Source organism: Boleophthalmus pectinirostris, unplaced genomic scaffold (assembly GCF_026225935.1).
Source record: "Boleophthalmus pectinirostris isolate CB_2022bp ecotype Guang Dong unplaced genomic scaffold, ASM2622593v1 HiC_scaffold_21, whole genome shotgun sequence".
NCBI classification, from domain to species: Eukaryota; Metazoa; Chordata; class Actinopteri; order Gobiiformes; family Gobiidae; genus Boleophthalmus; species Boleophthalmus pectinirostris.
In genome coordinates, this window is record NW_026571175.1 from 16,207,800 (window position 1) to 16,235,626 (window position 27,827).

The window sequence follows — 27,827 nt, forward strand, 5'->3', positions numbered from 1 at the left end:
CTATACATATTTTTATACTATGTGTTTTTCTATGTATTGGTTGTTGGGAATTGTACTAATATCTTGTATCTTGTATTATCTTATCTTAAATAGCTTGTAACTAAAATCTATTCAGCCTACATGTCCCATCGTGCATCAGTGGACTGTCAACAAGCCCACTGTGAACATGTGCCCTACACCTATTACTTTAAATCTGCACTGTGATATCCATCTCGAGTTTGCCCTGATGAAGGCCAAGGGGCCGAAATGCGTTGGCGTGATTTTGACTTTATCTGCCATATGCTATTAAAGGCTTTTAATTACTTTATACTTTTTGAGTGCCTAAATTTTTTGGCACAACAGCACTGACAGAATAAGAACAAGTGTAGCTGAGGAAAAACACAGAGCAGGAAATTGTCCAGCAGAGGGAAACAAAATCCCTCTTCAGAGTAAAGGTAGGGAAGAAAAAAAAAAAAAAAAATATATATATATATATATATATATATATATATATATATATATATATATATATATATATATATATATATATATATATATATATATATATATATATATATAGCATATTTATATATCAATCAATCAATCAATCATTATTATTTATATAAGCGCTTTTCATACAAAAACGTAACACAAAGTGTTATATAGTATATTTGTAGTTTTATTGATTTAATCTTACTAAATGTACATAAATAGCATATATAGCTCCTTCCACTTTGGCATCTGCATTAGTAACAGAACAAGGTCCTGCAGGCTACTGTGTTGTAACATCGCCCCCTTAATTTGCACTTATTCAAGAAATTTATAAAAATATTAAATAAATGCATAAAAAATGAATTAATGCAGACAGACTGTACAGTGTACTGTACAGTTACTTCCTCTGCACATAACTTTTAACTACAGTTTGGAAGATGTTCATCAACACTATAAACTGATGCAGTTTTATAAGGCTCCATTATTAATCAGTAACTAAGTTATTTTGCATTATAACGACAGTCATTAAAGTTATATCATCTCAATAATACATTAAAAAGGGATGTCCTACATTACATTAGCACTTTGCCTCATTATACTAACACAGACAAAACTCTGAAATTGTTATCTTAGTTGTTATCACATCACAGAAGCACATGACTTAAGGTCTCATAGAAATCCTATAGCCTGTGACATAGCTGCTCATTCTGCTCTCACAGACTGGATCACAGATCAGTGGGATCCGTCAGATAAAGACAAAAGGTTATAAACCTTATTCACAGCTGCTGTGACGTATCTTGCCTTCACATCAAGGATTTGTCTGCAGGACTGCCAGTGCTGGGTTCTGCTTCAGTGTATCCACAATGAAGGTGCTGCTACCAAACCCTGGACTGGACAAGCGGATCCACACATATGAGGATCTGGAGAGGATGGACAAAGAGCAGGCTGAGGACCGGCCCAAGTGGGACAATAAGGCTCAGTACATTTTAACCTGTGTGGGATTCTGCATTGGGATTGGCAATGTGTGGCGTTTCCCCTACCTGTGCCAAAGCCATGGAGGAGGTAATATGGTAATTCTTTGGTAAACTACAATACATTTAGGAGATGAAGCTTGAACCAGTGAAAAGCTAAATTTTCAATTGTTCAGGGCCAATATATTCAAAGATTTAGCTATGAGCAGTGCTAAACAACGATTACAGCATCCAAGCTCATTGGAAGAACTCAGTATTCCCTATAAAACATGTGAATGTGCTTTCCCAGTACAGTTTTTTTTTTTTTTTGTAAATTATTTTTTATTGTATTTATTTATTTAACTAGGAAAATCACACAGAGATTTAGAATCTCATTTTCAGAGGAGTCCTGGCCCCAGAGGGATACAATCAATACAACTCATGAAGTGTTATTAATTTGATTAGCTGAAAGACTTCACCATGGCCTTATAATTAGAATAATTTCATGCAGCACCACGATCAAACAATTAACTCTCATGTAAGACTTGCATGACATTGTACACATTTTAGGTGCATTTCTGATTCCATATCTAATCCTGCTGGTACTTGAGGGACTGCCTCTACTTTTTATGGAGTTTGCCATAGGTCAACGCCTGAGAAAAGGTAGTGTTGGAGTGTGGCAAGCCATCAACCCTTATCTGACTGGAATTGGTAAGTTAAGAATAAAAAAGTCCACTAAAGCATCGTCACTGCCACAAACAGCAAAACAAGATAATTCTGTCTTCTAGGGATTGCCTCTATGTTTGTATCCTTGTTAATTGGGCTTTACTACAACACATTAATGGCCTGGATCTTGTGGTACCTTTTTAATTCCTTTCAAAGTCCTCTTCCCTGGACACAGTGCCCTCTCAATGAAAACAAAACAGGTCAGACCAAAACACAATCTATTAATGCAAATTAATGCATCTATTAATATAACATAGAGACAGAAGCAATTAAATGTATAACAAATTTGATTTTCAAAATTAGATTTGGATTATACAAATAATGAGTGTTTGTTGTAGGTTACATAGCTGAATGCCAGCAGAGCTCCACAGTGGATTACTTCTATTACAGAGTCACTCTGAACACTTCCACCTCAATAGAAGACTCTGGGGGTATCCACTGGCCTATAGTAGTTTGCCTGTTAGTAGCCTGGACTGTCATTGGGCTCTGTTACATCAGAGGAATAAGCAGCTCTGGAAAGGTTTGCTTTTATCTGTTTTTGATGAATAAAAATGTTTCCATTTGAAGTAAATTTGAATCATACTGGAATTTTATTTTATGTGACCTCAGGCAGTGTACGTCACAGCAATACTACCTTATATTGTTCTAGCTATCTTCCTGGTTCGTGGGCTGACTCTTAATGGTGCTTTGACTGGAATTAAGTACCTCTTCACACCAGATGCAAGTCTAAACTGTGTTTTTTCATTGAAATCATAACTATAATAGATTAAAACACTGTTAAATGTTATGCAACTAAAATGATCCTTTTTGCAGGTGAATGAGTTAGTCAAACCAACGACATGGCTTGATGCAGGGGCTCAGGTCTTTTATGCCTTCAGCTTGGCCTGGGGTGGACTGATCTCATTCTCAAGCTACAACCCTATACAGTATGAGCCGATCCTTAATGTTGAATAAAATTGTGGCAAGTCATGTTTGAGTTTTATTAATGATGTTACTACTTTTTTGCTTCATAAATCCAGCAACAACTGTAAACAGGATGCCATGATCCTTACTGCCATAACTGGCTGTACTTCAGTCTATGCTGCCATGGTAACCTACACCATTATCGGCTTCAGAGCTACAGAAAAATATGGGCAATGTATCAGTGAGTGAGTACAGTAGACACACATAAAACATCACTGATCTGACAGAAAATGTGTTGGTCTAGATGTAAATAAATACATGCCAAACTACATTTAATTTTCATCTGTTTTTTAGTAATATTCAAACACTTATAAATGCATTTGATCTTCCCGAGAACAATATAACTACAGAAAACTATGAGGAAGCATTTAAGTATTTAAACAGCACATATACAGATATTGTTACGGCACTTGAGATCATCCCCTGCGACATGCAGAGACTTCTCAGCGAGGTATCATTTGTGCTTAGACTTTAATTTAATTAAAGTTTTTATCCAAATTTTAACACATTTTTGTAGGGGGTGGAGGGAACAGGTCTGGCCTTCATTGTTTTCACAGAAGCCATAATCAAGATGCCTGGATCGCCGATCTGGTCTGTCCTTTTCTTCATCATGCTTCTTTGTTTGGGGCTCTCCACACTCATTGGTAACATTGAGGGAGTTGTTGTTCCAATTAGAGATTTAGGAGTATTTCCTAAAACATGGCCCCAGGAAGCACTGAGTGGTAATTAAGGGCAAACAGCAATTCTTAATATACTAAAAACTCCAATTTATGTTGTTGTATGTTTCTGTTTCAGCTGTAACTTGCGGTGTTGCATTTGTTCTCACGCTTCTATTTGCTCAACATTCTGGCTTCTATTGGGTAACACTATTTGACAATTTTGCGGGATCAGTTCCACTTCTGTGTATTGGGTTTTTTGAGATGATAGCGGTTGTTTACATATATGGAATAGAGAGGTTTGTAAGAACAAGAATCAACAATATGTTAAATCTTTTAGGAAAAACTGTATATGTGAATATTTATTTTATAAACGTGATTTCTTGTTGTATTAAATGACAGGTTCAATGAAGACATACAGTTTATGATTGGATCCAAGCCTGGCTTATACTGGCAGGTTACATGGAGATTTACAAGTCCTCTGATTATATTGGTCATTTTAGTTTTCTACCTTGTCATACAAGCCCAAGAGAAGCTTACTTATTTAGTCTGGAATCCCAATTCTGTATGTTAAATTTTTTAATACATTATTTTATGATTTTATGAATTATAAGATACAATAACTATGCACCCTCTTTATGGTCCACAGAAACAATTTCCAGTCCTGGACTCAGTCCCCTACCCATCATGGATAAATGCAGTTATCTTTTTATTGGCAGGAGTCCCAAGTCTAACAATGCCCATGTATGCTTTATGTAGGCTACTCTATGTTAACATAAAGAAGAAAAACATTCCTAAAAATAAAAAGGACAACTTTTTCTAACAATAAGAGATGTCATCAATGTATTCATAGTTACTGTATGTATTTATTAACATCACAAATATTACAAGAACTTATGGGGCAAGAGTTCAATTATAAGCATGCACTAGGGGTCATAGTCAATTTATCTTTCTACTTTGAGTTCAATGATTAATTCATTACCAATGGATATGACTAGGGTTGCATAAAGGTGGAAAGTTTTCTTAAAATACAAAGATAATGATGTATTTGAGAAAATTGTAAAAGTGAATGGTTGAAAAGTATGAAAAAGAACACTTTTACACAGTTTTTTTTTTTTTGTTTTTTTTTTACATCCAATTTAAGTTACCTTAATTTTAATATATAATCCAAATGCTTCAAAAGGTGCCATGGTCAATTACCTTATAAAATTATGTGTTTTTGCAGTTAAACCATTACACTCATGATGACACAAATGTCCTTTTTACAGGCTGTATTTGAGTCAGTCTGAGATTGAAACATCAACAGGTAGCTGGTTATCCATTAATCTGCAGCTTCCACACATATTTTTGTCAAAGAGAGGGTTGGCCAGTAAATGTTTCTCTGTGTTTTTACTTCCTTCTGTATTCCCTGCTTTCTGCATCCCTCACTCAACGCTCCAGCTGATTGGGGCATAAAAGGACAACCCACAGAGCACACATAAAACAGAGGACACACAGGAGTGCTGTGCATCACTGAGTGGAAACAAGTTAAATGTGTTCATCACACGTCAAAGGACACTACAAAAACATTGGATCTTACTGGAAGAACTGGTACTCCAAAAATGGACAAAACCAAGGAATCTGACAAGGAAGATAGACCACAATGGGATAACAAGATACAGTACCTGCTCACCTGCATTGGATTTGCAGTGGGAGTGGGAAATGTTTGGCGATTTCCATATCTTTGCCAAATATATGGAGGGGGTAAGAAAGCTTATTGCCATTGTCATAACTTGAGTGACTTTCTGCGAGTAAAATAAATGATAAAATCACAATGGTCACCAAATGTAATTACAGCACCAGATAATTTCTTTATTTTTTATTTTTTCATTTATAGAGGGAAAACACTTATCAAAAATATGTATGTAAATGAGTGAGCAGTGCATGGATAATAAGCACTATTAAAATTCAATTTCAAGTAAAATGCATTGTTCTACATTATGTAGCCAGCTATTCCCAATCAATTTTTTTGTTTGTATTTGCAAAATTTGCCAAGCATAATCGACACAGATGTTTTCTAGTTATATGGATTAGAAAAAGGCAAAATAATGCATCTGTTGACTTCCTCATACTCTAAACCCTGGGTCATCATTAAGCAAAAAAACAGTGTTGTTAATACGGTGTATATATTCAGCTTTGCATACATGTAGAAATAAGCATTTATCAGCATGGCGTGACTTCAAAGAAGAGTCCCTGCGGATTCTTGTTTTATGAACTTTTAAATCACCCTGGTTATTCACTCTAATAACAGGCATTTTGGAGAGAAATACTTGTGCGTGCTGTGTTCAGGTGCCTTCCTTATCCCGTACCTGATAGCGCTGGTGTTTGAAGGCCTCCCGCTGCTCTATCTGGAGATGGCGATAGGACAAAGAATGCGCTTGGGGAGCACTGGAGTCTGGTACTCAATCTCACCGCTTCTGGGAGGGGTTGGTGGGTAACCCCTAAAGTGTATTATCAAAAAATTACTGAACAGATACAATGTTTTAATAAACATTGGATGCTTTGGACTTTTTACGTACAGGCATTGGATCACTGATTGTTTCATTCCTGGTATCCCTTTTCTACAACACTCTTCTAGCCTGGGTTCTTTGGTACTTCTTTCACTCTTTTCAAGATCCCCTGCCATGGAGCACATGTCCACTAAATGCAAACCGCACAGGTAATTTTTTGGAAACAATTTAACAGAGAAATCTAAAATTACATGATAACAATCTGATGTATTTTTGATAAGTCTTATAATACCCTATTTCCTTTGACTTGTACAACCACATTTCCTTCCAGGTTTTAATGAGGAGTGTGAGAAAAGCACTCCAGTAAATTACTTCTGGTACCGTGAGACGTTGAACATTACTACAGACATTGAAAGCAGTGGCACCATACAATGGACGATGGTACTGTGCCTGGCCAGTGCTTGGTGCATTGTGTACATCTGCTTCATCAAAGGGATCCAGTCAATGGGCAAGGTCTGGAAACATAGGACAATCAGCCATAATTATTGTTAAAATACATCATATTCAATATCTTTTCAGGCTGTGTATGTGACGGCAACATTTCCATACCTAGTCCTGACAATATTTCTAGTACGGGCCATTACTTTACCGGGAGCAGTGGATGGAATAAAGTATCTCTTCACCCCAGAGGTCAGCCACGTTTAACTGCAGCTTTCACAATAAACCTCTAACTCTGTAAAATGAGACAGGTTTTCTTTGATAGTGGGAGATTCTGAAGAACCCTCGGGTGTGGCTTGATGCTGCCACTCAGATCTTCTTTTCTCTATCCGTGGCCTTTGGTGGACTCATTGCTTTTTCTAGCTATGCAGATGAAAAGTAAGCACATGTTCAGTACAGTGTATTATTGTATACTGTACATTTAGTAGCAATCTTTTTTTTCTTTTCTTTTTTAGATATTATTTCAGAAAATTGGGGAAAAAAACACATTTCTCTAGCAATGTCTTGATAAAGATCAACTGACATGTGTGGCCAATAAATTGACAATTTATATGCAATATAGGCATATTATGCTTACAACTATTTCAGCATGTACTCATTAATAAACACATTTCTTAAACTGCAAAACAACTGTATTGTAAACTGTAATATTCCTGAAAGAATGGCTGACTAAAATATATTTTTCTAAAAGAAACAATTGCGAAAGGGATGCTCTTGTGGTTGGCATAATCAACAGTGCCACTTCTCTCTATGCCTCCATACCAATCTTCTCAATCTTGGGATTCAAAGCTACAAGTGCTTTGTACAACTGTCAAGAAGAGTATGTATGGACATATTGTCAACATTTATTTGGTTATTGTTAATCATTTAATGTTCTGACTTTGCTTTTATTCTGCAGCAACATCATGATCCTTACCAACCGCTTTGATATTTCTGACCAAAACATCACCCGTGATAACTATGACAATTGGTTCAACCATTTAAACAGCACATATCCAGATGCAATCGCTGCTTTAAATCTTCAAACATGTAATCTACAGACATTTCTTGAACAGGTACAGTTACTTTAAAAGAAGCTGCAGATATTTCCATTTCTTATTTAAATTTTTACTTGAAGTCCAAATTCTGTTCTTGCCTCCCTGTTCTCTTCATGAGTACATTTTATCCTGTACAGCGCACATGGTGTAACTGAAGTGAATTTCTCCCTTTTGTCTAGAGTGCCTCTGGGACTGGTTTGGCATTCATTGTGTTTACTGAAGCAGTGATTGAGATGCCAGGTTCACAGATATGGGCAATCCTATTTTTTATCATGCTCCTTAGCCTGGGTCTCTCCTCAATGTTCGGTAATGTACAGGGAGTCCTTACACCCATCTATGACCTCAAAATATTGCCAAAGTGGATCCCAGAAGTACTTTTAACAGGTTGAAAACATTTTTGTTTCATTGTCTTCAAGCACAGCAGAAGTTAATAAATAAAAATAAAAATTTTTTTTTTTACAAATGTTTTCCAGGAATTATATGCATAATCAGCTTTCTGGCGGCACTTATATTTACGCTGGGTTCTGGGAATTACTGGTTGGAGGTTTTTAACGCCTATGTGGGCTCAATACCTCTACTTATAATAGCATTCTTTGAGATTGTTGGAGTCATCTATGTACGTGGGATGAAAAGGTAGCCATCATCATGCTGATTGAATGAAAATATGAAAGGACAAAGGATGGTGAGAACTTATGGCTATTTTCTTCAAGGTTTAGTGACGATATCTTGTTCATGACTGGGAAAAAACCCAACATTTTCTGGAAGGTGTGCTGGATGGTGATCAGTCCATTAATGCTTTTTGCTGTGCTAATTGCCTATGTGGCCTTACATGCACAAACACGCCCAACCTATCCCACATGGAACCCATCATATGTAAGTAACAGCAGTATCTGGGATTTACACTGAAATGTTTTGAAAGCTGAAAAGGATGATAATTGACCAAATACATTTGCCATCATATTTATTTCCCTTTTTTTCAGGAATTGTTTCCTAAAACCAAAATCCTGCAGTATCCTGACTGGGTCTTTGCCATAATCATCCTCCTGTGTGTGGTACCCATCATTTCCATTCCCATAGTGGCTCTAAATGGACTAATCCGTGGTAGACTGAGGAGGTCCTCCACCAGGGCTGAGCTCAGTGCCTATAGCAATGCTGGCTTTGATGCAAATTACAGACCAACCAAGACATAAAGCACGTATACGCTATTATGTTGTGTCAATGGACAGACCTTCCTGAGTGCTTATTTCTACAAATACACTACATACTGCATTATTAACCTGGTCTATTCAGTGACCATAAAGAGTACAACAAATGTTCTTACAAAAATTTTATTACAAGTCATGTTATTTGATCAATTATCTTTTTTATGTAGATTCAGGTGCTGATGGAATTTGTAGGAGTTTGCGAGATCTAAACATTGTTTATTAGGAATAAAAACATGCTTTATGTTGGTTCCCCTTGCAAATATTAAGGGATCAAATGAAAACAGGTTTAACATGTTGACATGTCACAGATGACAAGCTCACAAGGACAACAGTGCAAAGCAACAGGTTAAGTGCCTGTGTGGAAAAGTACCACAACCATTGTAATTCAAAGATGTGGCCAAGGTCATCCTTTTGTAAGGTGTGTTTACAACCAAGGTTTATCACTTAAGTGGTTTATGTCAGGGCCCTGAATGTTTGTTAGACTTTGCTGCACTTCACCATTTGTTTGGTATAAATCACATATTAAGACTGTCTGTGCTTTTAACACAATATCTGTAAAAAAGTAAAATTCTGGTGATCAATTTATGTAGTTATTATGGTCCAAAGTGGAAAAACAATTACTTTGGGGGAGTGAGCATTTAATATTCCCCTCAAAAATATATCTGGACTTCAAAATACCTCTAAATCCGAACACCAAAAAAATCTTCAGGAATCCCACCACCTACAGCTTGTCTGACTCTGGCAACTCTTAGATCGCCAAGGCGTTGCTGCAGACTGCGTTTTCCTTTCAAAAGAGTATAAAGAAAAAAATCAAGACAAGAAAATGTCATGTCCTCTCAGTCACAGTGTTAATGTTGACCTACGATGTTGGAGTGGAGGAAGGACAGCTTTGTACAGCCAACGGTGTTGAGACAGGACAAGCAGAAAGCAAAGGCAGAAAATCAACTCCACTGCTTCATATTGAATGATGCCTGTTTGTGCTTTAGTGCCCAAAGTCTGGCCTGTATAAAAAGTGACAACAGTAAAATCCAGGAAAAGGTATACAATCCAGGTTATATGTATTTGTCACAATTGTTATTTTATTTTGCCTTTGTTGCTTTTCCTAATGAGCTGATTTGCATATTCTGCCATGTCCCAGATCATTTGCAAGAAGTAGTTGGGGTTCTTGGCAACCGTTTGACCAAAGGGCAAACTCTGGGCGCATACGTGGAACCTAAAGGAAAATGTGTGACAAGAACATTTTCAACATATTACTGAGATTACTGCTGCTGCTGAATTATTTACATTTAGATAAAAGGCGGCAATGACATTGTATCTCATGCTGACATTGATTGAACACTATAGACCAGCCTTTTTATGGGGGTGTTATCTTTAGTGACCCATTTATTAAGAAATGTCAAACACATCTGTTATATATTTGATAACACACTTAAATATAATTAAATAAATAGTACCTATTATTGAACATATTTGAAATAAATCAGATAAGTGTTTACCTGCATGCATGAAGGAGGACCAGCTTGTAGATGTTCTGATAGACTGCCTCAACAGAATTTGTCTGTAAAGAATACAAATTCTATTACATTTTATTCCAAATATTGTGTGAATGAAAGCTAGTGATTATTTCATGTTCAATAAAATGTCAAGAGTGAAAACTGAAAATAAATAATAAAAAAAAATGGCATATAAAAGGATACTGTAAAAGTGATTGGGCAAAATGTCTCTACAACTACTATTTGGCCAAATTTGTCCAGAAAATGTGTCCTGTTCATGTGCTTTTTTTCTGTATGTAGTTTTGATCATTGTTGGTTACTATTTGGGTATCAATATTTTTGACCTCCCTAGCACATACACATATATATGCAGTAACAGTTCAAAGTATAGTTTATACTAAAACCTTTAGGTCTAAAAACAGAGCATGACACTTCAGTCGGAGTATCCCCATCAGCTTCCTCTTCATTTGTTGTCCTGCTGAATGGAAAAAGCCCAAAGTGAGGCTGTAACGCAGTGATAGACCTGCATAGCTGTTAAAGAAAAAAGATCAATGTCATTACTAAAGGATGGAAATTAAGTAAACACATGCCTTTAGACCCAAGTTTAAATTTTAACAAAAATGAAAGCATTTTAATCATTCAATCACTTTTCCAGGAATGGGGTTATTTATTAAGTTTTACAAATGTTTATGTGAAAGTTCAAAGTATCAAAATGGTTTTAGTCACTTTATATAGATCTATAAAGTCTGCTACACTTCTCAGGAAAGACTATCTAAGGTAAAAGGTTTTGTAACCACCTGGAGTAATCCTTGTAGACATCCAGGGAGCATGTGTCCAGCAGCAGACCACACCAGGGGAACATGCAACGAGGGGGCAGAACGCGGATTTCAGGACAAATGGCTGCAGTTTCTGAAACCTTGAAGTTGACTACCACTTTCTGTGGGTTGATGACCAGACCATACTGTGGCACTCCAGGCAGCAAAAGTCCTTTAAACATCATGTTTTATCAATGTTTTGGGAGTTTTTTACTTCTTAGAACTTAGAAAATACATTTTGACTCTTACTTCAGAAATGCTTGTGCTTCATGTAGGTCTGGCGTGATGAGAAGAAAATCATCCACAAATCTCAGTAAACATCTATCAGAGAAAAACATATTGCAATGACGAAATACTGCACTCTGCTGTTGGCAATAAGGTTTTACAGTTATGGTTCCACTTGTACCCTTTGGTTTTGCCTTTATTATCAAACAGAATGTTCTCCATATGACCATAGCACAGACAACATAGTAGACTAGAGGCAACAGACCCTTGGGGAACTCCTCTGCACTGGCGGTATGTTCTGCAGGAGTAAAAAGTAATTACTTGATTGTAAAAAGTAAAAGTATTATATAGTATATAATAAGTATTATAAAGTATACTCACTTTTTGCCAAGGTGAACAATGGTTCCAGTAAGCATTTGAGTAAAAAACTGTAATGCATCCTTGCCATGAAGATCTGAGGAGAAGTGCTGAAAGAAAATAAATAGTTTTTGAAAATGAGAAATTTTAAAGTAGTTAAAAATACACTAAATTAAAAAAAAAATTGTATCTATGCCTCAGTTGAAATGTATATGATCATGAGTATTAATAATAATTTAAAATACACTACATTAAATAAAAAAAACAATCTTATCTAACCTAACAGGAATTAAAATGCTTAAAATTATTACCTGCTCTACCAGTATGGAATGATGAATGTTTCCTGACATTTGCAGAGAGGACACAAAGCTCTTCATATTGCTAGAGCCCATGTTATCATCAAGCAAAAATGCCTATTATTTGGAATAACAAGAAATCATAAAATAATGCAAATGCTTATGTGTAAATAGTACTGTAGTACTACAATACCTGTCTCACAAATGTTTTTTTCAGACCCTCATGTGCATCAGACCAGACCTTGGCATAGCGTCGTAAGGTGAATATTTCATCCAGAAAAGGTGTCAGGACCTGAGTAATGACCTCAATGAGTTTATCATGTGGCAGGCTGTCATAAGCTCCACTCACATCCACCTGACAATGGGACCATGGCAGTGATTATAAAGAGTTTTATATGGATATATATGGACATAGGTCAGTAGGATAGGTACAAATTGCTATCAGACCTTAGCAAAGTACAGTGGTTGTGTTTTTTCTTTTTGTTGTGATGCCAGAGAAGTTATTCGTTTGTGGATGTCAGTCATATCCCAAACTGTGGAGCCCAGTATGGATGGATAGGCGCGCACACAAGCCCGCAACATATCCAAGAGGTCACGGACATGGCCTCTGTACAGCTGAAGAGAAAAGTATCCCTTATTAATATGGATGCATCACAAATGTAATAAAGGGGTAGTACAACTAATACAGGGCTGGTACTCTTGTTTTGACGTCAGCTCCAATGACCCTTGTGATTGGCCTCATTCCCTCATTCTTGGGAATGAAGCGGAGTCTGGAAATGACTGTGGATTTGGGCAGTAAGGCCACCTGAGCAGCGGTCAACTCAGTCATCTGACCTTTTGAGAGATGGCCTCTTAATCACGACATAAAAACATAATGAAACATAAACCATATATACCAAACAATGGTTTTGATTTTGATTATCTTACCTGCAAGCCAAGTCCTGCAGTTTGGCCCAGATTTCCTGTCTGTAGAATCTCAATGCATTCTTTAGTCCCACACTCTCAGTGACATAAAAACAGGCTCTGACAAGACCCACCACATATCCGTCTAAAAGCCATGCCAGGAACTGACCCAAAATCTGTGTTCGATATGCAAGCTCACTTGGAGGGACACGACCTATAGATAAAAACTTTAATTACTGGAATTTCAATAAAACAATGTTATAAATGAACTATCTTACCAGTTTTGCTTATCTTTACCCACTCACAGTCATTCACTTTAATTTTCCACAGCAGGTCAGCAAGTGAGAGCTTGTCAAACTTCCCACCTGACAGGAAACCTCTGGCACGGGCCAGAAAATTAACTCTGTTTTGGTCCGAGCCCCACAAGTGCTGAGGGATGACAGCTGTGAGGCACTCCCTGACAAACAGGTAGACCCGATGAGCTGCACAATGCTGGGACAGGAGAGAGCTGAGCTCCCCTTGCCTGGGATCTGCCTGTTGTAGAGAGGGACACAGCTTCTGCAAAATGCGCCCGTATGGAAACCTTCTGTGATGCCTCAACAGCTGATTAAACACTGGCACCATGTTGAAAAATCTTTGAGGTAGTTTCTTAGTTTTTTTTTTAACTCCATTTAAATAACCGAGACCTTCAAAGAAGATGATTCGAATCAAATCTTTCCCTTGTAAGCGTTTAATCCCCTCTGCATCTTTCTTCTTTCTGTTGAGGAGGAAGCCACGCATGCCACTGCCTCCATAGAGAAATCCTAAAGTGCGGAAGAAACAGTGTGATGGAGGCAAAGGGGGGTAGGTACCTGATCTCCAACTTGGCCCCCCTTCCTCCTTTAAACCAGTTCCGGTGCTGTTTTCCAAAGATTTTGTAAATTGCGTTGAATCAAGGAACATGGGCTCATCTTCTGCTATGTTTTGATTGCCAACAAGTTGTCTTTTAGCAGGTTTCTGTACATCTTCATCATCATACCCATTCATTTCTCTTTTTCTTTTTCTTTCCTGGTTTCCATGATCCATTTTACTTTTGCACAATTTATGACATGTTTTGATAGTGATTTTTGCTCGTCTGGCCTTTCTGGCATTGTGTTGGGATTGAAAAGTTATTCCTGTAACAGTGGAAGCCATGGAAATGCGGTCATAAATTGGCAAACCACACACCTGGAAAAGACAAGATGGAGGAACTGCCACAAACAGAGAACAGTTTTCCAGAAGGTAGCGTGTAATGTCAGTGCCAAGGCGTTGGGTGACTTTCTTCCACAGGTCACTGCCATGGATGTAGGCGGCACTTTGAGTAACGTCTCCTTGGAATTTAAACACGTCTGCGTTCCTCTGCTGTTCATTATGAGGCAGGAAGTTGTAGCCATGTATTAAGACATTCTTTCTCTTCTTTCGCTTCAGATTGTTAAGCACAAAGGCCAACAGATCAGGCAGGGTGCATATCTGTGAATTGTATAAAAATATAAGACAGTGACACACTACAGGATAAACTTATACTAACATCATTATACACTAATACATACATTTGGCTTTACTCATGATTCACTGGATCTATTAATTTAATCAACAGGAGTTCTCCAAAGTCCAAACTGCAGAATACTTAAAATATGGTTTTGGTAAATGCATTTATCAGGTCAGCGAGCATGCAGTAGGTTATAGCTATTGTGATTAGATTATTATGATTAGGATTTAATTTTATTTATTTATTGTAAACACCTACATTGTGGTGCTGTTTTATCTAGTCACACAAAATAATTTCTAACCCCCATTAGAAACCCAGTCATTTGAGTCAACAGGTTTTTAGCTCTAACGGTAAAATGGGTAAATCTTTTTCAGAAAGCACTTACTTGTACCATATTTACCGATTTAAAAATAAAATAAAACGTGTACCTGGGTATTACTTGGCACTTGCTGCAGCTCCTTGTCGGAGCAGACATAAATGCCTCGGACGAATGATGAGAATCGTGTGGTGTCAGACTGTTCAATGACCCGTGGTTTCTGCCCCTCTTTGAACACGATGCCATCTGCAAAACCCTCTAGCGTCTCCACTTTACGATAAACTGAGTGCAAGATCTTCAGCACACAGGATAAGTCAGTAGAAGTCATGCCAACAAAAATTAACAGCGTTTGCTGCTGCTACACACCGACAATGCGGTAGTCAATTTTAGCGCCACACAGCACCAATAGAAAGAAGGCTATTAGAAACACCCAATCAGATTACGCAATACTCAAGCATGCTTGATCACGGACCAATAGAGACTAGAGCATCTATGTTGTCCTTCCTTTGCAATTTACTATGGCTTGTACTTTATTATTGTCCGTGAATGGACGCAGTTGAAGAAAAACAAACAAAAAATGCTTTCTCTTTACAGATATTGAGCGTTGAGGAGCATCAAGCTCACTGTTAAGTAGGGCATTTTATGGTTATCATTAGATAATAAGAACAGTATTGCAGTATCCATCTTGGAACCAGTCCTTCCTTATTGCATCCTTATTTTTGATACTTTATCTTATACCTTATAACACATGTGGACTAGCGACAATATGGTAGTTATAGGCCTATAGTCCCTTGAGCTTTCTAACCCAGTAATGATTTTATTATGATGGTCATCTAATCACAGTAGCTTAAGTTCTGCTTATTAAGGCATAATACATACAACAACATCACACTTTCCATGTCAATATAAAGGTTTATTTAGAAACAAAACTGGGTATAAATAAAGTGCATTGATTTTTCACACCGTAATAGGCTAGTTCAACAAGCTACATCAAGGATCAATATTTGTTATCTCGTTGTCGGTGGTGACATGATCTTCAATAGCAGACCTGAAAGGAGAATGTTTTGCTTATCTTTAATTAAATGTCTACTTTAAACATAACATGCTATATTGTTTGATAACCCGCCTGTATGCTGCCAGCTGTTTGTTGAGTCTTTCTTTTAGTTCCTTCATCTCACTGTTTTTTGTGTTCTGAATTCTCAGCTCCATCTTTAGTTGTCTGCAGCTCTCTTCCAATGAGTTAACCACTTCCTGCAAAACAGATATACTTTTTGTAATTTAACTTTACTTATTAACTACACATTAATTACATCAATATAAGAATTTAAACTAGGAGTTTTATTATAATTTGTGCATCTGACCTTGTATTGTCCCATTTCCTCTTTTCTTTGGAAACTCATCAGCCTGAGTTTTTCTTCTAAACAAACTTTCTGGAGCATCAGTTTCTGTATCTCCTCTCTCAGAGGTGTGAGCTGGACCCTGTGCTCCTGGGCCTGCTCTTTCACCTTTGCAATAGAATCCACAGCTGAGTCTCTCCTCTTCAAAAGTGCCACCAGAACAGGCCCATACCTATAAATGGAAACAAATGTGAAAAATACTATGTCATATTTACCTATGTTGTTTCCTACACAGTTGCCTACATACTGTCTGTCTGCTGTCCCCAGTGAGACAGCCATCTAGATGGTGCATCACACTGACCGTTCTTCCAGTGCCTTGAGGCTGTCCTGCAGATATTGTTGTACATCACCGCAGGAGTTCCTCCTGGACTGGCTCATCTCTTCTTGAGTGTTACTTAAATGGCTGGAAGTGACAAGATCAAGCATTTTTTGAAGGTTCAAAAGCTGGTTTTGATGTTCTTGTATCAGCTTGTTTCTGTCTTCCCTCAGCTGGACTTCTGCAGTTTGTAGGTTCTCCTAAAACATATAAAATACATTTTATATATATATATTTTTTCTGTAACAAAAATGTAATTTCTTCCTTCAGAGTATACCTCTTCTTTCTTAAGTAGTTCCACATGTTGTTGTTGTGACCTTAGTGCTGCCTGGTTCTGGGCACACTCCTTGGCAACAACAAAGAGATTCCTTTTTAGCCTCCATTGTTCGTTGTGTAGTGTCTGTCTCTCTACATTGACACGGCACAGTTTTCTCTCTTCTTCTGCCCGTTCATGCCTTAAGTTTTCAATTTCCCTCTTGCTTTTTTTCATTTTTGGAGTTGTTCTGCCTCTTTTAGTCTCAAAATCAGTTCTGCCACTTTGCCTTGGCCTTGTTCCTCGTCCTCCTCATTTAGTTCTGTTGTTTGCTCCTGTTGGCTGTACCCACATAGTTTCATCACCTCAGTCTGCAGCTCCCTCCTTTTCTGTACTAGACTTTGGACTTCATCTATGAACTCATCCAGTTTAGGCCCCAGAGACTGTAATTCAGACACACCATCACTTAAACGTGCCATGTCAATTGTAGAGTCATTAAGGTCACTGTTGCCAGCATCCTTTAATTTGCATTCATCTTCAGTGTGTGTCACCTGACACATGATTTGCTTAGGCTTTGTCCACAAAGAAGGGTTAAGGGCAACTTCACTGTTATGATCTTTACTGCATTCATCTGAGCTTTGCACTGTCAGACTTTTGGCATTGTCGCTGTTGTAAATATTGTGTGTTAGTGCTCTTGCAGCTCTCTTCCTGGATTGAATCTCATTTGTGCTGTCTTGATGATCACAGAAGTTGATTGCTGCATGGGCCTCCAGTATCATGGATTTATTTGATTCCAGTGACGTCTTTCCTGTTTCCTTAAAGAGTTTAGGGATGTGTACATACTCCTCATTGGGACTCCAGTCCTGTGGTCTATAATCCATGCTGTTGTCATCCTCACAGCTCTCCAACATGGCTAACATGTCCATGAGTTGTCCTTCATATTCAGCCATGCTCTCACTGAGTTTGTTACCTGCAGATGTCAAGGGCATTGCAGAGGAAACACATGTTTCTGACCCACATTTGTCAAAGCCAGTGTCTTGTAGTTGGACTTCTTCTGTGTCTATACAGCTTGTGGACATGTACTCTTGGGAACAAACACTTGTTTCATCCCAAGTGTTTTCACTTATACCTGTAAGTTTTTCACAATTCTTAAGAAGATCATCCATTTCTTTCAAGTACGGTCCAATCGACAAAGTCTGGCACAAATTCACTCCCATGAATGTGTGGTCAGACTGAGCTGGACTCAGTAGTAAGTTTCCACCAGCTGCTTCAACTGGCTCATCATCTCCTTCATTAATGAAGAGGGGAGCACTAGCATTAACACTGACACAGTCGTTTTCCATTTTTGTGATCTTCAGGCCTAGAAAGGTAGTAAATGTATCAGATATAAATGTCCGCTCAATGTGAATTTATACTAATGGAAACTACACATGATTCACACAATACCATCTACCAGTAGTTGTTATTTCAAGTGACTCATTTTAACTGCCTATGTTAGCTGTTGGCAGCCTGCTGCATGTCATAAATACCACTGTCTGTGGATGCCAACACAACAGATGAGTTGAGTTAGTGTTTCTGCCAGACTTCTGTTCAAGCAATGCCCATGTCATTATCACATATAAAACTATGTTGAGCTGTGCAAAATTAGCAGACACTTCTGCAGCTGCAGCTGGTGGCCTAGCTTAGATGCCCAGGGGACTGCACATTGGTTGTGAGACCCACCCCAAACACGACTACAGTACTAACATTAGCACATACAAAATATGGTATGGTATACCCAGTAATTTAGAATGCACCTCTGATAAAATATCAGTATAACTTCAACAGTATTAAGTGTGTTCATTCTTTTAGATCAAGATCTGGGGTATAAGAGCTACCCACTCACACAAGACATGAGCAGCTGTCTCCTTGTGACAGAAGCTCAGAACAGAATCAGAACAAAGCACATTCCTATAGACCTTACACCAACCAGGGAAGGTAATACAATTTTAAACATGCACACTTTTCTTCTTTAAAACAATCAACTTAGTCCTGACAATGTATTTCTTTATCATGCATTTACAATTATAAGAGAAACTCAGCTGTTATAACACACTTTCAATAACAGCTATAAAAGTTGTAACTAAAAGGGTGATAAAAGTAAGCAGAACTTACTTGTCTATATATGTCTTTGTCCCTGTGTGTCATCACTGGTGTAAATCAGGTCAGCAGAAGTTGTGATTCAAACAGCCAAGTGGAGAATGAGCGGGACCAATGTGTGTGAGTTAAGTAGGAGGGGGTTAGGACAGTTGACCCGGCCTCCTCGCTCTCTCACGGGGCTGCTATGTGTCACCATAACTACCCCAAGTCTGTTTAAGTTTATAAATAACCAGTGGGCTGAGACCGGGATCAGCAATTAATACTAGTTTAAACCAAGAAGAAACTTCAGAAATGCACCGTTGATTAGCATATAAATAAATGCAGTATAATCCAATCATATTTATTGTATCAACATGTTTATTATTGGTGTGTGACACAAATATTCTGGGTTCCTATCGTAAACATGACTTCAAATGCCTCCCATGCCTCCTCATTATCAAGCGGCCTTTAAATAACTGCTGTACTTCTGGTTGCTTCCTATGGGAAGATTGGTTTTCACTGAAACTGTTGACCTCAATGATAAACCAGAAGACAGGTGGTCTAGTCTTTTGTTGGTGGAGTTGACAGGCAAAAACAACGTTCAGTAGCAGCTGGGTACAAAACCAGAAGAGGGCGACAAAGTTTAACTTTTATGTCTTAAGCGCAAAAGTAACGTATGCCATTATTCCAGTGTAAATATATTTAGAGATATACAGCTTATACAATATTTAACTGTAAATAGGCAGTACAAAACCCATATAATGTTTTATGCTGGTGATGACCCCAGATGGCTATTGCATTTGGTTAAATCAGTGCTCTTGCAAATGTAGTCTACACATTAATCTTGCCTTAGCAGTCCCTTTCCTCTTTCCAATTGATAATTAATGTTTCTATATTTGCTCTTGTTTACTTGCACCTGCCAGACAGTTCATCATACAGTATTCTCTCACTCTGGTTAAGTGTGCTTTAATGACAACTGCCTCATGTAATGTTTATATTACAGTGAGTCGTGAGGCCAGAGCAGTAAGCTGCCATCTTCACACTGTCACCACTGCAGCAGTGTTTGACAGTGCTGTTTATTATCTTACCAGCTTAACACAGAACAGGTACTGTATTAGGCTCCCTGTCTATTTGTTATGGTTTTCCACTGGAATTGTATTTAAATTAATGTGTATAGCAACCACAAGGTGTCAAAAGTTAGTGCAGAGAGTTAGTTAGCAATTTTTCAGTTTAAAGTGGACAAAGCCTTCACTTGGATGAATGGAGAGGGCTGCATCATCGAATCCATTTAAAGTCTATGCCAGATAGACAGACCTTATAAATTGCTAGGTAAACCCAAAAGAAGCTATTTACAATGAAGTAAGGAGGAAGGAAGATTAGACTGCATAAGTATATTTCTATCCACATTTTGCTATTGTAATTCATAAATTAATTGTAACTTAAAGTGACTTCCTAATTTATTAAATTATTCTAAGTTATTTTCATGTATTAAGTACTGGATCACTTGCAGTTTTCCAGCTCTAAAATCAATCTCTCATTAAACTTACCCCTGGAGAGAGTAAAAACAGACACAGAAGAGACAAATAACCAAAGAGGAGACAGATGGATGAATGGAAAGATGTGTCCACTGAGTCTGAGCCATAGCAGTCCAACAGCCGCAACGCCCCTCAGGAATTCATGCTGCACAAATATTTCATGCACTGTTTTTAAATGAGTGCATCACTCTCACCTAACAAGTTTCAGGGTTTTTTCAAGCTTGGTGAAGCATTCAGTTTGAACAAACGTGTTATTTTAAAGATACTTATAATAAAACAGTGACACTTATTTCATAAAAATACCCTGTTGGATTTGTAAAACACATCTGGAATCAAACCCTCTAGATCGATAAAAAAAAAAAAAAAAACATTTTCTGGTAATTCTTTTGCCATTTTGAGATTAGTACTTGGCTCGAGCATTTAACTTCTAAACTATTTATTTAGTATCAATGGGAAGTCTAAACAATGGTTCCCATACTTGATCTTGAGAACAATCTATGTATTGTCTCACACTCCAAACTTCGCCAAACTTGGGTTCTCAGCAAAAAAAAAAAAATCAATCAATTAATAATATTATATTTCTTTTGAAACATATTTAAAATACTCCCATATCCCTGGTTGGGTTACATTGGTCTAAATCAGAGGTGGGCAATTTTTTTGTGTGTGTAACGTGATGGAGACCAACATGATCATTGGTATAAACATTGGTATGAGCACATTTCTGTAAAATGAAGGCTACTGTAATCTATTACTATACTATAATAATTACTAAAGTCAACAAGTTGACCTACCAACTTACCAGAAACTACAGCCAAATACTAAAACCCAAATTCAACTTGCCCATCCAGACACATTGAATAATAAAAAAGATGGATGGCTAAAGGGTTAAACGAGTAAAGATCCCTCCCATGTCCTCTTCTGAAGATAGCATCATAAAGATAGACATCAGGAAAAGCTAATCCAAGGTCAACAGTGCAGCCATGTTTCTCCATGACATCACTGCTTTCAACTTCAAATACCATAATGCTTAAATATTTTGTTGGAGGGTGCCTCATGTTTGCAGTTGAGTCCTCTGTGACTAAGTTGTGACTTGTTTTAGGACTCAACTGGGGTTGTAAAATGCTGCTGTGTTGTCTTAGAGTTGCTGTCTGGCTTCTGGAAGAAAATGTTTCCTAGAGGCATTATAAAAACAGTCTGCATCCACAGCTTCATTCAGTAGTTAATGTCTCACCAATATTCACACCTCATTTTCAGTCTATTTTCATTTTAAACACCTGGTGCTAACTAGAGCATTTATGACTTTTACTATCAAATAATATGTTGCGATTGAACACTTTTGTATCTTCTCCAGGGGCAGTTTAGAGGAATGTGATAGTAATGACAAAGGTGCAGGTAGCAACACGTCCAGACAGGAAACTGCAGAGGGCACTTAAGGTCAATATGTTTTCTTTATGTGTGTTTAAATGCCAACTTGTACACCCATTCTTACTTGGAAGGTGTTTTACAAATCTGCACTCATGGTACACCATTGTTATGCAAACACTGTTTAATATTATTCAACAGAAGTAAAAGCATATTGACAATAGGCTACTAGCAGTATTATTGCACTGTCGTTACAATATCACATACCACTTCTCCATAATACAAAAGTACAGTGCATATTTATCAGTATATTGGGTGTTCACAAAGTACTGCCTGCTCTAGTTGTGTCTAGAGAGACAAAGCACCTCTGATTTATGCTGAGGAATCCCTGTATTTCATAGCACAGCAAGGTTTTAAACTTTTCCCTATGCTCCAAGTCTATTATTGCACACTTTAACTTTGGCTCTGCCCTCATTTCTCAATTACTCCACACATACTCAGCTATATGGTACTGACTAACAAGCTACATATTGTATAATAGCAGTGATTAAATCAAGTACTCTAGCCTGGGAATAATGATGTTTTGATTATTGCCTTTGTATAGACATTGAGCCTCCACCACAGAAAAAAAAACATTATATAACTAAAACCACAAATCACAACATCATACACATGTTGATGTCATTGCTGCTAATTTGTTCTTAATAATGACCCAGTTTAAATATTTAGCGTATAAAGCGTAAAAATAACAGTTATACCACTGTTAGCATGTACCTTTGTGCTTGGTAATAACATTGTTGTTCATGGTATGCCAAGTAGACATACATAAGGCCATGTTTTTATCGCATTGTCATGGAAACACCAAAACTTTTCAGTCTTTGCAGCACAAGTGAACTAAACTGTGACTCATTTAGACCCCACCTAGTTCCTCAGAACAGAGGCTTCCCTACTTCACTGCTATTAAATTATTTTTACATTTATGATAGCAAATTATGATGCATTTACTGTATGGTCTTTTTCTCATTCAAATATGAAGTATTTTGTTTTAAATGTTTAATCGCTATGGCAACAGTGCTATTTTTTTCATCATTCTGAAACCCATTGATAGATTCTATCTATATATTATATTGAGTATTATAAATTATTAGATTAAAATTAAATGACACTAGCAGGAATCCAATCTAAAAGAAAGCTTCTGCTTCAGTGTAAGTACATTCTTGTAATTCTCAACTATAAAACACGACTCAGTTCAGTGATGTTGTAAATGTTTCATTTAAAAACACCCATTTCAGGTACCTGTTTGGCCAAGTAAATCATCTCATCATCATCTCTTTTTGCAGTCACACCCACAATGCTACCAACAGATCTATATAACAGTTAGCGTTACATTTCATTAAGAACAGTCTGCACTGCATTACGTAACTTTCTAGGCAGAGTAGAAATCCCCCCTAAAAGTGCTTCCAGATGTCACTACTTTGTTTGTACAATACATGTTTTGAAATAGGGGTTACTCACAAGTATCTTTGAGGCTTAAAGCTTTGTTAAGTGAGTATATCGAAACTAGATAAACAGGTAATGTCCCCCTTGACTTGTCATACCTGTCTACCTAAAAATGTAGAGATCGAATTTCGTCCTGACCGTCCAGGAGAAGAAGAAGAGACACACCCCCTTTACTGTAATTCAAACAGATGTGCTCTGCAACGGTTCACTGCTATCGCCTGTTGTTGTAGTATATTGACAGCCGTGTGAATTTGTGTGGCTTTACCTGGTTTAGAGCGTTAACCATGGGTGTTTTAAACTGCATTTTCTCTTTATCTGTGTTCCTGTTTCTTCAAGGCCTTGGGCTGACTTTCCCTGGGGATTCGGGAATGACAGTACCTGATCCACGCAAAGGAGGCTAAATTTATAAACTGTTAATGTCTGGTTGGTATTCATATAATTATAATGTAAGTTATGTTGTTATGATGTTATGCTAGGTGCAAACTTTATATCCCATATTTGAAATTGTGTGACTAAGCTCTTGCAGGACACGGAGAGGTGGGAGGAGAGGCTGGCTTCAGTACAGAGGGAGGGACTGTCTGTGCACTGAGCATGGAGCTCCTCATTCACACACAACTTAACACACATATACACATGGTCTACAATGTCCGGACAGAGAGCGAGCGAGCAGAGGAGCAGTGGAGTAGATAGTGCTACAACCGTAAGTTGTACACACGTTGCTTTAGCTATTATAACTCTAGACCTACAGGCTTTATTGTTAGTTATACATTTGACTTTTTTATACAAAGACACATAAAAAATATTCATGCAGCTTTGCTAATGTAAACTGCATATGACACACACTTATTGTTGATGCTGCAGTCGTCCAGGTCTTATTCATCTCAAGGGATTTTCTTCTACATACATAGACAAATGGGACAGGCAGCCTTGTCTTGAGAAACTGCCTGAGTAGGACAATGTAAAAATACTGCAGTCTACCTCAGGCTTATGCTTTGATGATTACTTCATATCCCCATATTGTGCAATAAGCCGACTTAAGTGTTAAATTTCATCCCAGCTAATCTCCCTATTCTAATGAATGTGCTCTTGATTTGCATTGGTTTATCTGTCTGTTATGTCATACTTGTACATATCACTCCCTCCTTCTCATCCTGCTGCTTTCACTGTTGTCCCAGGTGCTAAAGAACTAACAGCCTATGACAGTGACAGGGGCCAAAGAGGGGACTTGTTTCATCTATGGTCTACTCTAGATGATTCTTGCTTTGATTTGAAAGCTTGGACATCCAGGATCACTCTCCAAAATGTCCAGGAGGAGGTCGGCCGGAGAACTGGTGCCTAAGGACATTACTGAGGTCTTAGCCCGGGAGGCGAGGGTTCAACGTGGACACAGAAAGCCGGGCAGCTCCCTGGGTCAAGCCTTCAGCTGGTTAAAGGGAGGCAAGAGGAAGAAGAGCATTGGTAATGGACTCAATCAAATTCCTGCCGGTGTGAAAGACAATAAAGGGGCTGTGCACATTCATGACTCTGCCAAAGGTGAGCTAACTTTGTTATACATTTTGTTATATGAAAAAGTAAAAGCTGAAAATATATATTATGTCATACTTATATATACATAAGATTTTGCTCAGTTGGATTTTGGTGCACTTATGAAACATGTATGCTCATGTTCAGGTGCATAAAACTAGATGTATTGCGGTGGATACTGGAGTATGTGGTGTATTGACCAAAGGTGGATCAAGCAAATTAAAAAAATCTATCTAATGATTGTTGATAATTTAAATAATATTATGAGATCATATTGATCTTGTGTGATTCATATCACTATTGGTACAAGCGATTGAGTAGTTTTTTTTTGTTCTATGTGCATCTCTGGTGTAGTCCAGTTTTAGCTTTTGGTTCACTCGTTAATTGAAATTAAAAGTACTGTCCAGCATTCAAAGGATTTGTTTATAAAAGATGATGTTGAGCGCTTGTTCTGGTCTGAAATCTGATAATATAATATACTGCACAGTAGTGGTGGTGCTGACAAAAATCATAATCTACTTTTGCAAATAAAACTGATGACCACTGAAGAAAACTCACATCCGTAGCCACTTGTATTAGATATAAATATGTCACAAAATTTGCTAATGATGGAAAGTATACAGTTCTTTTCACTGTGGATTAAGAATAAGAAACATTTTTTAGAGTTATTATGAGGCCATCAGTTTGTACATTCACCCACACACAGAGACAAGCAGGCTCTGGGGTCTAATCCCCTTTTCTGTTTACTGATGCGTCTGCCTGCTCCCCTGCACAGAGATTACCACTCTCCACATTTCCTGTTTTTGTTCCATTTCAAAAGCTTTTCCATTGGCTTTTGTCACTGTATGTGTAGGCTTTGTGGGCATGTGTAACTGTGGTACAACTCATGCTTTTGTATTGGCACTTTCTAGTTATTACACAGATAGTTATTCCTCTTTAAAACTTTTAAAATATTGGAGGTCCAATGGTCAGAAAGTCAGTATTAAGGTTTAAACTTATCATTGGTTCACATTTATTTTTCTGTATTCATTTTGTACATAAAAATAAATAAAGCATGGTCTATGTCATTGTTTAAGGAATGATTTGTATGTTGGTTTAAAGTAATTATAGCATTTGTATTTTTTCAATATGGTCACTAATGGAAGAAATTATGACATGGTTTATATTCTCTGACTGTGAAGGTGTAAATAAAGGTGCAAATTGTTATACTTGTAGTACATTAGTTTTCTTCTCAACATTATTCTTTAAAATGGATAGGACATTTATTACTAAACACGCTGAATATTATTTAAGTTTGAAAATAAAATTTTAAAACGCTGATGTACTATTTCGAGCACATACTGTATATATTTGGTAGTAACTGTGCTATACAAAACTAAAGGCTTTATATGTTTTATTTAGATGTCATCAGTGTCAGCATCAATAACCAATCAGAGGCTTTAATTAAGAAGAATTACTTAAGAAACAGCTGTAAGTAACTAATGGAGGTAAGTTCAAAAGAGACAGTGATTAGATTAGATAGGAAAGACAGATGGTGCTCTCATGTGGGAACAATAAACTGGTCATTACCTTTGTCGTGAATTGGCTGACAGGTGAAAATACCTGTAAAGGAGCACTTTTCCCACCATTAAATAATGACATTTCACTGTTCTAGTATCTGTTCAGTTATTATAAATTACATAGGTGTTTGCTTTGTTGTGATTCAGACTTGACTTTCAGAAAGTTGAGCAATACCTCCCTTGTAACTACCGGAATAGTACCCTATAATAAGTATTGTTTCTTGGGTACATGCAGTGCATGTGTTCAGGTTTTTGTGTGTGTATAGCTGCTTGGTAGCCTGGTTGCCAGATTGAGTCTAGAGTTATGTGATGGAGAGCAGAGATTACAACAAATCACAAAGCCCTATTCAGCCTTGAGAGCGCTCTGAGGGAACTTTTTTTAATTAAAAGAACTTCTCCACAAAAGCAAATGCAAAAAAACAACTCCAATCTATTCTAAGTTATAAATGTGATAGATTTTATTTATTTATTTTTTGAAACGCTAAAGTACAGTAAGTTATTTTAAATGTGCTGGTTAGAATGACTTTGCAATATCATCCATCAATCTACAACTGATGCCTTGGGGGGAAAGAGTCAGAATTAACGATAAAGACGAGAAGACTCCCCATTACTTAAAGTTCCTATATTTGAGCCATGATATAATGTTGATAACACTTTATTATAAGTTTATTTACATCTCCAAAGCTCAAAATGATCTGCTCCACCTTGTGATGTCATGCAATGGTAGTTTTCAAGTTAGCAGCTACATTTTACCTTTTGTTCAGTAGAGATAGGCAATTCCAGATCTGAAATTATCCAAATGATTCAAATGAAGGTGTATGGACTTTAAAAACACTTGTGGAGCACTTCATGTATTACCACATGGCATCACAAAGTGGGACAGATTGTTTTCTGTGTGCAGGAAATTGTGTGTTAAACATGTGTAAATGAAACAAAACAGAACAAAACACAACTCTGGGTATGTTTGTGAAGAGGAAACAACATTATAATATAGGTAAGAAAATATTGTCACATGGGTCCTTTAAGTTAAAACTCGTAATAATCATCACAGTGAATGCTGAAAATACAGCACTAAAACTAAACAAAATTATTTCTCTGTTCTTACATGCTACTTTTTAAGATTTCTTCACCAGATTGCTTAACATATTCCATTGCTTTGGGTGTGACCCCTGCAGTGCCTATTATTGTGTAAGCAGTACTCCTTATTTAAAGTCATGTTAGTGTGACACAGTACTAGCCTGTATCAGAGGGTGTGTGTTGTCAGTGGCTCGTTGCTTGGCTTAGCGCGGCGCCATCCTAACACCAGGCTCATTACATCACCTCTGTACTGAACAACACAGTGCATAGAGACTGGGA

General features: G+C 37.4%; 5 protein-coding genes across 6 annotated transcripts in view; 3 read left to right on the forward strand and 2 right to left on the reverse strand.

Moving 5' to 3' along the window:
- Positions 1 to 1,334: 1,334 nt before the first annotated feature.
- LOC110167323 (sodium-dependent neutral amino acid transporter B(0)AT1-like) lies at positions 1,335 to 4,740 on the forward strand. The gene is made up of 13 exons (XM_020932657.2): positions 1,335 to 1,533; positions 1,992 to 2,132; positions 2,210 to 2,347; positions 2,486 to 2,667; positions 2,757 to 2,867; positions 2,961 to 3,073; positions 3,167 to 3,295; positions 3,405 to 3,561; positions 3,628 to 3,832; positions 3,906 to 4,065; positions 4,169 to 4,331; positions 4,416 to 4,584; positions 4,628 to 4,740. Exons 1-13 carry the CDS (start codon positions 1,335 to 1,337, stop codon positions 4,738 to 4,740), a joined length of 1,980 nt encoding a protein of 659 aa, XP_020788316.2.
- Positions 4,741 to 5,314: 574 nt separating this feature from the next.
- slc6a18 (solute carrier family 6 member 18) lies at positions 5,315 to 8,980 on the forward strand. Its single transcript, XM_020932891.2, has 12 exons — positions 5,315 to 5,509; positions 6,095 to 6,235; positions 6,327 to 6,464; positions 6,587 to 6,768; positions 6,835 to 6,945; positions 7,019 to 7,131; positions 7,445 to 7,573; positions 7,652 to 7,808; positions 7,970 to 8,174; positions 8,264 to 8,423; positions 8,501 to 8,663; positions 8,771 to 8,980. Exons 1-12 carry the CDS (start codon positions 5,368 to 5,370, stop codon positions 8,978 to 8,980), a joined length of 1,851 nt encoding a protein of 616 aa, XP_020788550.2. The 5' UTR covers positions 5,315 to 5,367.
- A 162-nt stretch (positions 8,981 to 9,142) lies between these two features.
- tert (telomerase reverse transcriptase) lies at positions 9,143 to 15,292 on the reverse strand. The gene is given in 16 exon segments (XM_055157664.1): positions 9,143 to 9,779; positions 9,859 to 9,996; positions 10,084 to 10,208; positions 10,492 to 10,553; positions 10,893 to 11,019; positions 11,286 to 11,475; positions 11,539 to 11,624; positions 11,710 to 11,826; positions 11,910 to 11,995; positions 12,197 to 12,298; positions 12,375 to 12,536; positions 12,629 to 12,796; positions 12,879 to 13,032; positions 13,109 to 13,298; positions 13,363 to 14,572; positions 15,020 to 15,292. Coding segments are annotated over 16 exon segments (3,237 nt in total). The 5' UTR covers positions 15,236 to 15,292; the 3' UTR covers positions 9,143 to 9,675.
- Positions 15,293 to 15,877: 585 nt separating this feature from the next.
- sync (syncoilin, intermediate filament protein) lies at positions 15,878 to 19,112 on the reverse strand. 2 transcript variants are annotated; one of them, XM_055157473.1, is made up of 6 exons: positions 19,028 to 19,112; positions 16,898 to 18,233; positions 16,606 to 16,820; positions 16,269 to 16,476; positions 16,034 to 16,158; positions 15,878 to 15,955 (listed from the first exon to the last, which is right to left on the reverse strand). In XM_055157473.1, the coding sequence occupies exons 2-6, from the start codon at positions 17,108 to 17,110 to the stop codon at positions 15,898 to 15,900; spliced, it is 819 nt and encodes a 272-aa protein (XP_055013448.1). In that variant the 5' UTR covers positions 17,111 to 18,233; positions 19,028 to 19,112; the 3' UTR covers positions 15,878 to 15,897. The 2 variants fall into 2 exon arrangements, with proteins under 2 accessions (XP_055013448.1, XP_055013449.1); XM_055157474.1 differs by lacking the exon at positions 16,898 to 18,233 and having other exon boundaries at positions 19,028 to 19,092.
- Positions 19,113 to 23,628: 4,516 nt separating this feature from the next.
- Positions 23,629 to 27,827, forward strand: part of kiaa1522 (KIAA1522 ortholog) — a 30,550-nt gene continuing 26,351 nt past the window's right edge. The window contains 2 exon segments of the mRNA XM_020932774.2: positions 23,629 to 24,088; positions 24,564 to 24,921. Coding sequence (XP_020788433.2) covers positions 24,690 to 24,921 — 232 coding nt within the window. The 5' untranslated portion in view covers positions 23,629 to 24,088; positions 24,564 to 24,689.